The sequence below is a fragment of the Aptenodytes forsteri genome, unplaced genomic scaffold (genome assembly GCF_000699145.1).
Source record: "Aptenodytes forsteri isolate BGI_AS27 unplaced genomic scaffold, ASM69914v1 Scaffold129, whole genome shotgun sequence".
Classification (NCBI taxonomy): domain Eukaryota; kingdom Metazoa; phylum Chordata; class Aves; order Sphenisciformes; family Spheniscidae; genus Aptenodytes; species Aptenodytes forsteri.
Genome location: NW_008795033.1, coordinates 147,810 through 159,142, shown reverse-complemented (window position 1 = coordinate 159,142; position 11,333 = coordinate 147,810). Strand labels below are relative to the sequence as shown.

General features: G+C 59.1%; 1 protein-coding gene across 1 annotated transcript in view; it reads left to right on the top strand.

The window, feature by feature from the left end:
- Positions 1–723: 723 nt before the first annotated feature.
- The window catches only part of AP1B1 (adaptor related protein complex 1 beta 1 subunit), a 28,640-nt gene continuing 18,030 nt past the window's right edge, over positions 724–11,333 (top strand). The window contains 8 exon segments of the mRNA XM_019471284.1: positions 724–835; positions 2,396–2,458; positions 3,507–3,612; positions 6,739–6,874; positions 7,685–7,930; positions 8,764–8,954; positions 9,521–9,742; positions 11,150–11,270. Coding sequence (XP_019326829.1) covers positions 2,422–2,458; positions 3,507–3,612; positions 6,739–6,874; positions 7,685–7,930; positions 8,764–8,954; positions 9,521–9,742; positions 11,150–11,270 — 1,059 coding nt within the window. The 5' untranslated portion in view covers positions 724–835; positions 2,396–2,421.

The window sequence follows — 11,333 nt, the reverse complement described above, 5'->3', positions numbered from 1 at the left end:
AAGAGAGGGGGTAACGCAAGAGCTGCTCTGCAGTCCCTGAACCGTTTCCTTTGCCCCTCCTTAAAACTGGCGCCAGGCAGCAGCGTTGGACCCTGCCCAAGGGCTGAGCGCGGGGGAATTCACCTTCAGCAGGGCTGTGCCAGCGGCGGCCGTGTCCCAGGGCTGGCAGGCAGCCCTGCCTCGTCACCCTTGGTTAGCCCGGGGTACACGCGCAACGGTGCGGGGGGCCGAGCACCCAGCTTCGGCGAGCGTTTGGAGCCTCGCTCGGCCTCTCGTCACCCTGCTCGAGGCGCTGGGTTGTTTCAAGCCCGGTCCTGCCGCTTCGGGAGGTTGAGGTGTTGGTGTGGGGAGCAAGGGGTGCACCTTAATTCCCGAGCTCGGGCTGGAGGAGGAGGCGGCGGCGGCAGTTTGCTTTTTTGGAGGCTGCTGTCGGCGCTTGCAGGGCTTAAAGGAGTGGGGGAGATGGGTGGCTGTCTCCGTCTCTGAAATTAGTGAGGTTTTGGATGGCTAAAACACACGCTGCGGTACCCGGGGGCTCTGGGAAACCGGGAGGCTGCAGGAAAGCAGCAGGCGTGATTCACGTCTCCGAGCCGGCTGCAGAAATTCCCTGGTAGGCTTCAAGTTTGCTTTCCAGGCACTTCTGCAGAGCAGGGCTGACTGCGAGCCAGGTCGGTGAAATCGGAGGGACTGCAGTAAATCCTCCTTCCTCCCTCTCTTGCAGGACGGGATCTGCAGCGAGGCGCAGAGAGCTGCTGCAGCACAGCCTGGGAGCTCCCGCTGTTCGCTGGAGAGCCATCCACCTAGGGGGGGAAAAAAGGCTCTGAATAAATCCCAGGTAACTGAAGCAGGGAGGAGCGTTGTGTCTTACGCGAGGCTGCCCGGGAAGCGGTTTGCTCCCGGGGCTGCCTCGGCAGGGCTGGGGTAGCACGGTGACAGGCTTGCCCCCTCTGTAACAGCATGGGGCCCGCGCTGCCAACGCCCGCAGCGAGCCCCGAACCAATGCAAACTCTTTCTCTCTTACTGCCCGCCAAGCTGGCTCTGGCTGTGTGCTCTGCCCGGCGGGCTCGACCCCCAGATTTTCTTTTTATCCCTGTTGGGGATCCCTGTCCGGCTTGGACAGGGAACAGAGGACACGGTTCCTCTGGCTGCATCTCATGTGCTCGCAGGGGATTGCTGCATTTGGCTTTCAAGATGCTCATTTACATTTTAAAGCCATTTGCAAGCTTTTTTTTTTTCTTCTTCCCTTGGCTTTGCTTTCCGTGCTCCTGCCCCTCCAAAACAGCAAGGCCACTGCGGGCTTTCAAGGACGATCCTCTGGTTTCTTTGCTGTTGAAGGAAAGATGGGTGAAAGAGCCGTAAAAGGCAAATCCCCGCTGACCTTTAAGAAGGGCTTTCTGCTGCCTGCACGTCGGGCTCCCTCGGCCTGCCGAGCTGTAAATCTGCCCTAAACTGCCCGAATTATATAATATAGCCCCAAGTGCTGGGCGGAAACCTCGCGCCCTTTGAATTTAAAGCAGCATTGCTGGAGCAGGGATGGTTTCTGGAAGAGGCTCCTTTTGATCTTGCCAGCGTGCTTGGTCGGGCGCTGGCAGGCTCCTGCCCCTCTCGGCTGCGCTGTCCCCTCGCTCCGGCCTTGGTCTGAGCCTCGGGTTTTGCTCGGTTCCTCTTCCCGTCCCAGAGGGGTTCCCTGCGTAGGTGTGAGGGAAGGCTGGGGGTGAATTTTCCCTAGAAAAGTCTTTCTCGGACGAGGAGACACAAACCCAGGGGAGATCACCGAGCCCTTGCGGCAGGGACGAGGGCTGCCCAGCTCCGCGTGGGATGGGGTGAGCAGAGTGGCCGCTTCTGCTGCTGGTGAGAGAAGCGAGTCGGGGCTGGAGCCTGAGCAGGGGTGAACGCTGGCGTCTTCAGCGACTGCTTTCCTCCTCCTCCTCCTCCTCCTCCACGTCCTCGTTAGCGAACCAGCTGATTCCCCACTCATCGGCAGCACCCGTGGTGCGCCGGCGTGGCTGCGAGGCGCTCGCCCTCCCCGGGGGAACGGGCTCCTCTGGCAGCGCGGGAGCCAAGGGCTTCTCCGGGCGCTTCATCTCCTTGTGACTCTTACCATGAGACCCAAGGCTCTTTCCCTCCCCCGGCTTTTCTTTTTTTTTTCCCCACGCATGGGCAGCACCCGTGGTGCGCCGGCGTGGCTGCGAGCCCTCCCCCCTCCCCGGGGGAACGGGCTCCTCTGGCAGCGCGGGAGCTTCTCCGGGCTCCGGGCGCTTCATCTCCTTGTGACTCTTACCATGAGACCCAAGGCTCTTTCCCTCCCCCGGTTTTTCCTTCCCGGAGCTCTCCGTAGCGACCTCAGCAAGGAAACTATCAACCCTCCACCTCTCTGGTCTGCCTTTCCTCCCAGGGACGTGCCGCTAGCTGGAGACCACCATGACAGACTCGAAGTACTTCACCACCACGAAGAAAGGTAAGAGGGGGAGCGGGAGGGTCACGCAATCTTTCCCAAAATAATCAGGCTTTTCTCGCAGCTGTATAAGCCGGGCGGGGAGGGCTGTCCCCGCAGCGGGAAGCTGGCGGAGGTGCCAGCTCTCGTGGGAATGCCCTGAACCCACGCGGGATGCTGTGGCAGACACCCTGCTCCTCGCTCCGATGCAGCCGGGGCGGCTCCTGGGCTGCTGTGGGGTCAGAGCACCTTGTCGCCGGCCCCCTGAACCCAGACAAGGCTGTTGGCAGCTGGGTTATCGGCTTTAGCAGCTCAGGAGCAGCTGCGGGACATGGTCGTCATCGTCCCCGAGCTCCCCTGGGCTGGGACAGAAGCGCTCGGGGTGTTCACCTTAAGCACTTTCCAGACCAAGGAATTAATGTGCCTGCCTGAGAGTGAATAAAGAGCTCAGCGTGGCTTCGCGAGGGCAGGAGACGATTTCTTTCAGCTGGGTCCGGAGCCGCTGGTCGCCCCCAGCAGGGTGCTGGGCTGGGGGATTGCTGCCACGTGCAGAGCGGGATTTGGGTGCCGCCATCCCTTGCACAGGCTTGAGGAGCAGTTCCCAAAATCTGCCTGCGTTCGCTGCTGCGGGTGCCCGCTATCCTCTGGGCTGTGGTGGGCTCCCCCGGTAGAGGAGGGCCTCCCCACAGCCGTGCGCGGGGCTGGGGCTTCGCTGTGTGCTGTGATAACCACCCCACGGCCAAAAATACCTGCCAAAGAAACCCCGTGTCCTATGCTTGAGGTGCGGGGTGCTCGTGCTCGTCACTCCTGCAGCATCTCCCGTCCCTAAAGCCCTCTGCGGGCTCGTCTCCGTTTCCACGGATGAGAGCTGAGCCCCCAGAGCAGCCCCGGCCCTCGGCGAGACATTTGGAAAGTTAAATCCCCCTTTCCAGCTCCTGGCACCCCGGAACCCGGGGGGTGGCAAAGGAGCCCCGGCACGCAGCAGGTGGGAGCTGTGCTCACCCTCCCCAGCAGAGAGGTGGGTGCCCCAGCCCCGTAACCCCTGAGCCTCCCCCTTTTCCCTTTCCTCCAGGGGAGATATTTGAGCTGAAAGCCGAACTGAACAGCGACAAGAAGGAGAAGAAGAAGGAGGCCGTGAAGAAGGTGATAGCCTCCATGACTGTCGGCAAAGATGTCAGGTGCGTGGCGGTGCTGTGCCGGGGATGCCTGGGCCAAACCGCGCCGGGAGGGTGCCCGGATGACTTGCGGGCTCCTGTTTTTCCCTGTTGCCTCCGAGGGGTTTTCGCGCTGGCTTCTGTCTCGGGTGGGGACCGAGCGAGCTGCTGGCCACAGCTACACCTCTTGCTATGGGAGGAAAACGTTTGTGTAAGCGTGGCCATCTGCCAGGCGGGGGTTTGCCTGGCTTTGGTGGTAATCTGGCCGAAAGAGGATTGGTCTGGCTGCCAGATAAGTTTGTTGGGATTATTGCAGCTTCCTTCAAGTGTTACTAAAACCAAGCGGAACCGCCCTCTGAGCCTTTATGGCAGAGGGTCAGCGTCTCTGCCTCGGTGGCGTTAAGCCTTTTGCAGCCACTCCAGTCCAAAAGGTCGGGCGTCTGCTTTTCTCCCTTCTCCTTTATCTGCCTGACCGAGTGGCACGTGGCCCCTCCATCTCCTCCTCCCCGCACGGACCCGTCCCCGCACACCCTTGGCATTACACGCGACGTCAGCGCTTTGCTTTTAATGGTGCATTTGAGAGCAGATGGAGGAAAACCACGGTACGAGCTCTGTATTTGGAAAACCGGTGTGTCCCCAGCTCCCAGAGCGCTCGCAGCAGCAGGTAACGCTCTGTCTTGGGGCCACCTTGGAGAAGATGACACCGGCCGTGGCAGGGACTTGCCTGAGGCTGGTCAGCGCTCGGCAGAAGCGCTGGAAAGGAGATGATCATAGAATCATAGAATCATTGAGGTTGGAAAAGACCTCTAAGATCATCGAGTCCAACCGTCAACCCAACACCCCCATGCCCACTAAACCATGTCCCTCAGCGCCTCATCTACTCGTCTTTTAAATACTTCCAGGGATGGGGACTCCACCACTTCCTTGGGCAGCCTGTTCCAATGTTTCACCACTCTGTCAGTAAAGACATTTTTCCTCACGTCCAATCTAAACCTCCCCTGGCGCAACCTGAGGCCATTTCCTCTCGTCCTATCGCTTGTTCCTTGGGAGAAGAGACCGACCCCCACCTCGCTACAACCTCCTTTCAGGGAGTTGTAGAGAGCGATGAGGTCTCCCCTCAGCCTCCTTTTCTCCAGGCTGAACAACCCCAGTTCCCTCAGCCGCTCCTCATCAGACTTGTTCTCCAGACCCCTCACCAGCCTCGTTGCCCTTCTCTGGACACGCTCCAGCACCTCGACGTCCTTCTTGTAGTGAGGGGCCCAAAACTGAACACAGTATTCGAGGTGCAGCCTCACCAGTGCCGAGTACAGGGGCACGATCACTTCCCTGCTCCTGCTGGCCACACTATTTCTGATACAGGCCAGGATGCCATTGGCCTTCTTGGCCGCCTGGGCACACAGCTGGCTCATGGTCAGCCGGCTGTCGACCAGCACCCCCAGGGCCTTTTCCGCCAGGCAGCTTTCCAGCCACTCTTCCCCAAGCCTGTAGCGCTGCATGGGGTTGTTGTGGCCAAAGTGCAGGACCCGGCACTTGTCCTTGTTGAACCTCATACAGTTGGCCTGGGCCCATCGATCCAGCCTGTCCAGGTCCCTCTGCAGAGCCTTCCTACCCTCGAGCAGATCAACACTCCCGCCCAACTTGGTGTCGTCTGCAAACTTACTGAGGGTGCACTCGATCCCCTCATCCAGATCATTGATAAAGATATTGATGTCTTCATCCGCCCTTTCGTCCTGTCTAATATCGGCTGTGGCAACCCATTTTCTTTGGTGTGCGCGTATTTTAGGCTGCAAGAAAGCAGTTTCCTAAGTTCAGCCCTCCCTGGCAGGGGCCAGGAAAGCCTGGTTTAGCCTGGGGTGAGAGCAGCTGAGGTGGGTGCCAGCTCTGCTGGCAGCCGGGAGCTCTGCGAGAGAACTGGCAAAGTGCAGTTCCCCGGGCTCAGGGGCGCCCCGGGTTTGATCCTCTAAGCGATGGCTGGGTTTGCGGTGGCAGAGAAGCTTCCAGGAGCCGAGGGACGTGTGTCAGGGTGGGATAACTCCTGCGTTAGCTCTCTGATCTTGATCGCTTCTCCTAAGGTGGTTTAATAGTCTTAATTGGGCTGTCTGTATCTTTAATAGTCTAATTGGGCTGTCTTTATCGTCTGTGGTGAGACAGCGTCTCTGGCATCCCGCGGCTTTAGGGTGTTTAGTACTCGCCGGGATCAGGTTTGGGAAGGGGAAGCCCCCAGCTCCATGCAGACAGCTTGGCAGCTCCGCTCCGTCCTAGCGGAGCGTTGTTCTGCTGCAGGGCTCGCCCCGGGGAGCGGGGCTGTTCCTTGCACCCAGTCCTGGGGGTTTACTTCTCTAACGTGATGTTTCCAGCGTAGGACGTGGGGCGAGCACTCAGCAGTTTGCAGCAGGACGGGTCTAACGTCCGCAAAAGCAGAGGACCGTTTTGGTAGCGCTGTATGGGAGGGATCGTGCAGAAGGCGAGGGGGGAACGGCTACCCCCGCCCAGACACCCGGCAGCTCCGCTCCGTCCTAGCGGAGCGTTGTTCTGCTGCAGGGCTCGCCCCGGGGAGCGGGGCTGTTCCTTGCACCCAGTCCTGGGGGTTTACTTCTCTAACGTGATGTTTCCAGCGTAGGACGTGGGGCGAGCACTCAGCAGTTTGCAGCAGGACGGGTCTAACGTCCGCAAAAGCAGAGGACCGTTTTGGTAGCGCTGTATGGGAGGGATCGTGCAGAAGGCGAGGGGGGAACGGCTCGTCTCCGACGTCCTCTTGCAGGCGCCGGAGACTTTCGCACCGTCCCGTGACGGCTGGGTGATGTTGCACCTTCTCCCGGGGCAGTGGACACGCACTGGAGCTGGGATACAGCAGAGCCACGTGGGAGAGCTCAGTTTCTGTCTGTTAGGGGCCGTTTTGAGCTGCTCTTGATACAGATCCGTAAAGAAAAACCCACTGGGGATGGGTAATTTAGCCACCTCTGTTGCGGAGTGGGCTCAGGTCCTGGGAGAGCCTGGGGTCTTCTGGCTTCAGGAGTGGGTTGAGCCATGTGAAGGGGGATGGCCCCTGCTCCTGGGGGAGTGCGGGGGTCCCATAGGCGGCGGCGGCTCCTTCCCCCGGCTCAGCAGCGTGGCCGTGTCCTGCCTTCACGGAGGCGCTTTGTGTTTCAGCGCTCTCTTCCCGGACGTGGTGAACTGCATGCAGACAGACAACCTGGAGCTGAAGAAGCTGGTCTACCTCTACCTGATGAACTACGCCAAGAGCCAGCCGGACATGGCCATCATGGCAGTCAACACCTTCGTGAAGGTGAGAGGAGAGGGCTGCGTGCCCGAGAGCCGCATGCTGCAGCGGGTCGGTTCAGCCCACTACGTGCGTCCCTGCTTTCACGCGAGGCCACCACACTAAGCTGCTATGTACCCCGCTCCAAGGAAGGGAGCGCGGGCAGGTTTCCAAAGCCCCTCTCCTAGGGAGTAGGGGCTCCCCTAGCTCTAGATAACTGAGCGAATTTGTCCAGTAATGCAGAAGAAAAACATTTTCTTGGCAGCCGTACTGTGCCACTTGCTCTGTCAGTGGCAGCTTCGGTTGTGGGCAGCTCCCGTGATCAGACTGCCGTCATGTGAGCTTACACGCCGAAGTCTCTGCAGCTGAGAAAGCCCTCGTGATCTTCCAGGTGGAGCTGGGAACCGAAGAGCGTGTTTGTTAGGAGCCAAGACATTGCCAAATCGCTTTGTGAAAAGGCTTGGTGGGCATTAAAGGGAGTTTTGGCTTTTTAGGAAGAAAAAAAAAACCCACACGATAAACCCGATAGATGCGTCTCCCAGGTCAGGTGGCCATTCTGCGGGGTGGCAGCTGATTTCAGATACTTGGTGTAAGTGATGAAGACACCAGATTCCTGGAGGTGTGTTTGGAGTGATGGTGTTAAAACTCTGTGGGTGGCAGATTGCAGAACGAGAGATCAAACCTCTCTCTTGGGTGACTTATTCTTTAGAGCTGAGTGTTAAAACCTCTAGACTTCAGGTACCCAAATGAGAACGGAGGTCCCGAAGCCACCACTGATGCCTGCGATTCAAGGAGAAGAGGCCCTGGAAATCTAACCTCCCCCTCTCGTCCCCACAGGACTGCGAGGACCCAAACCCCCTGATCCGGGCTCTGGCTGTGCGGACCATGGGCTGCATCCGCGTGGACAAGATAACAGAGTATCTCTGCGAGCCCCTGCGGAAGTGCCTGAAGGACGAGGACCCTTACGTGCGCAAGACGGCAGCCGTCTGTGTGGCGAAGCTCCACGACATCAATGCCCAGCTGGTGGAGGACCAGGGCTTCCTGGACACCCTTAAGGACCTCATCTCGGACTCCAACCCCATGGTGATTATTTTTTGCCTTTTCCATCTTCTCTTCATTCAAGCGGCAGTAAATGCTCTCCCTTCATCTTTACATCCTGACTCCTTTCCTCCCGTGCTCCCCTTCGCTCTCTTTTCGGTGCTTAAGAGGCCGCTTTTGGGGACAGCTGTTTCTGAGGGTTGCAGGCTGCGTTCCTTGTCCTGTAACCCTGTCTCCTGGATGGAAGGTGTCTCGGATTCCTTGGCAGCGCGTTATTAGTCTGTTCCCAGTGGGGAGGAGGCTGCCCTGGCCAGCTCGGAGCAGGGGATGGTGGCAGAGGGGAGCTGACGCTCGGCTCTGGTACCATGTAGCTGGCGGCTTTTGCCTCTGGTGAGGGTTTCCTAGGTTCCCTCCCTTTCCCCAGGCGTGAGGAAACTTTAAAGCCTGCTTTCCCCAGGGTTTCTCTTCCCCCAGCCCTTGCTGCTCTTCAGATCTTGCCGCGGGTGTAGCAGTGAGCCCGGGAGCTGCCGCAGAAAGTGATGGGGCTCCACAGAGCAGCCCGACTGCCCGGGGAAGGGGAGCTAGAGCGGGCTCCTCTGCGCTGGGCAGGGAGCCAAGGCTGACTCCCGCTGAACACGTGCGAAGCGTTGGGAGATGTGGCGTGGGTGGTGGGACCGTGCTGGCGGTGATTGCTCATCTCCTGAGGATCAGCTGGTGGGGAGGAGAAGCTGGTGCCCAGATGTTGCTGGGTTGCGAGGTGCCGATACTGAGGATGCCGCTCCTCTGCTTGCACCAGCTTTCCCCCAGGCTGTTGAAGGACACTTTGGTGTCACCTAACGCTCCCTGTCACCTAACACGTGCCCTGTCCCCTCTGGCAGGTAGTGGCCAACGCAGTAGCGGCTCTCTCGGAAATAGCGGAGTCTCACCCGAGCAGTAACCTCCTGGACCTCAACCCCCAGTCCATCAACAAGCTGCTCACGGCCTTGAACGAGTGCACCGAGTGGGGCCAGATCTTCATCCTGGACTGCCTGGCAAACTACATGCCCAAGGATGACCGGGAAGCCCAGAGGTGAGGGAGGCTCTGGGTGCCGCTTGGGGCAGCGATGGCTTCAGGGCACCGCGGACCGGCCGGAGCGGGGCTGGAAAGAGGGAAGGGGACAGGCAGGTATCGACACTGCCCGTTCTCCAAATATCTTCATCCTCCCGACCCTTGGCATCCTGCCGCAGGAGGTGCGACAGCGGGCATCTGCCAACCACCGTGCCTTGGGCGCAGCCATCTGGGGACTGCCGTGGTCCCGTCGTGAGCCCTGTCCCCTTGCTGGCACAGGGATTGTGCTTCTCGAGCTGCTTCAAGATGTGGCCTTACCCTGCAGCAGGGGAGGACAGGCACTAGGGAGCTTGGAAAGGGGGTCGCCGCAATAGGGTTTTGTAAAAGCTGGGAAATAACCATCACCGGGGCGTTTAAGAGCCAGTTCAGCATCTCTTGAGAAGGTCTTAAGTGCTGCTCAGCTGTCCTGCTGCAAACTCTGCCAGTGCCTTGTTCTTCGTCGGTACTGGCAGCAATGTTTAAGCAGGGAGACGGGCTGCGATCGTTTTCTTTCCCTTCCCCTTCCCCCTCGCCCCCGACACCTCCAGCATTTGCGAGCGGGTGACACCCCGGCTGTCCCATGCCAACTCGGCGGTGGTGCTCTCGGCGGTGAAGGTGCTGATGAAGTTCATGGAGATGCTGTCGAAGGACCTGGATTATTACGGCACGCTGCTAAAGAAGCTGGCCCCGCCGCTGGTCACCCTGCTCTCCGCAGAGCCCGAGCTGCAGTACGTGGCTCTCCGCAACATCAACCTCATCGTGCAGAAGAGGTGGGTGCCCCGGCGCGGCAGCAGGGACAGCCTGGCTCAGGCTTTCCCTCTTCCCTGCGGGCGCTGCTTCCCAGTGCTTCAAACCCTCCGACTGCAGCCCTGTCAGGGCTTTGCCGACGTGACCCGTCATATGAGGTCTTTTCTTCTCTGTTATTTAAAATCCAAGGGCTGGGCGCAGAGAATCGTGAGAGTTAATGGGCAGGGAGCTAAGCTGGGATCTCCAGGAGGGGTTTATTTTAATTTATTGTTTATTTGGGGGAGCAAAGGATGGAAAGGCAGAAAGCTGAGACTTCGGTTTAGTCATTAAGTGCCTAGGGAGGAATTTTTATGAGATCAGCTTGTTTCTACGTAGCCGTCCTCTTTGAATAAGTGCTGAGAGTCCTTTTGTCCCTTTGCTGATCTAAAATTGCTGGTGGGCAGGAGGTGTCCGAGGCCCCACGCGTGTGCCCCGAGCAGAACCGGCCAGCTGGAGAGCCACGCTCTGCGGTGACAGCCGCAGTCAGATGATTTATTGTCCTACCGGTTATCGCCATGGATGTCTATTAAAAATAGCAGCAGCTTCTGGGAGAAGTGGAAAGCAATTAGCGTCCCTGGGAGCAGGAATGTGGAAGGCAGGTTGGCTCCTTGGAGCTGGACCCGGCCTGTCCCTTCCCCAGCTTAGAGAGAGGATGATCTGGTGAGAAAGGTCCAGCCTAGCCCTGGGGTCTGGGTTTGCATCCCTGCTCCCGCAAGATGTCCCTTCCAACCTTGGCAAGGCAAACCTCCCCTGTTGCCTTGCGTCTGGTCTTCGTTTGCGGCAAGGTTGTGCTCTGTCCCCTGCGCGCCAGCGAAGGGGAGCCAAGGGACAGAGTCCTGGGGGGGATAATCACGGTATCTTGGATTCCGTGACATTGAACGGACCCCCAAAACCTTGTGCTTGTGGCCAAGGAGCCTCGTCCTTCTGGCCCAGAGCTGCTCGCTCTCCGGCTCCGGGTTTCCCCAGCTTATGTCCTCGGTGTCCTCAAGCCTTCACCGTTCCAGCTCCAGCCTCGGCCAGGGAGTGATGATTCATGCTTGTAGCCGGCTAACGGAGTAATGAATTCGCAAGGACTTGGGGCGTTAGCTGCCTGCAGGGTCAGGCGAATGAATCCCCATCCGTCTCCTGACTGGCGTGCAGCTTTCTGAGGAGAACAACTCCCTTTCGGCACTGCTTTGCCTGCTGGTTGCTGCCTGGGTCAGAGCCTGGAGGTGGGAGCGGAGCTCAGATCTTGCTTCTGCCACTAGAGAAATCGTCTGATAGCAGTATCGGGTGTCCAGAAAGCTCTGGAGAAAACCATGGTTTCTGGAAGATGTTTTTGATGTTTCTCTCTGTGGTCAAAGCGAAGGAGTGTGTGTCTCCCTTCATCGCTGCCTCTCGTTGTCCTCCAGGCCCGAGATCCTGAAACACGAGATGAAGGTGTTCTTTGTGAAGTACAACGACCCCATCTACGTCAAACTGGAGAAGCTGGACATCATGATCCGCCTGGCTTCCCAGGCCAACATTGCTCAGGTCGGGGTCTGCCTGACTGTGCTGGGTGGGCACCGAGGGGGGCGTGCGGGGGGCAGGGGGGGC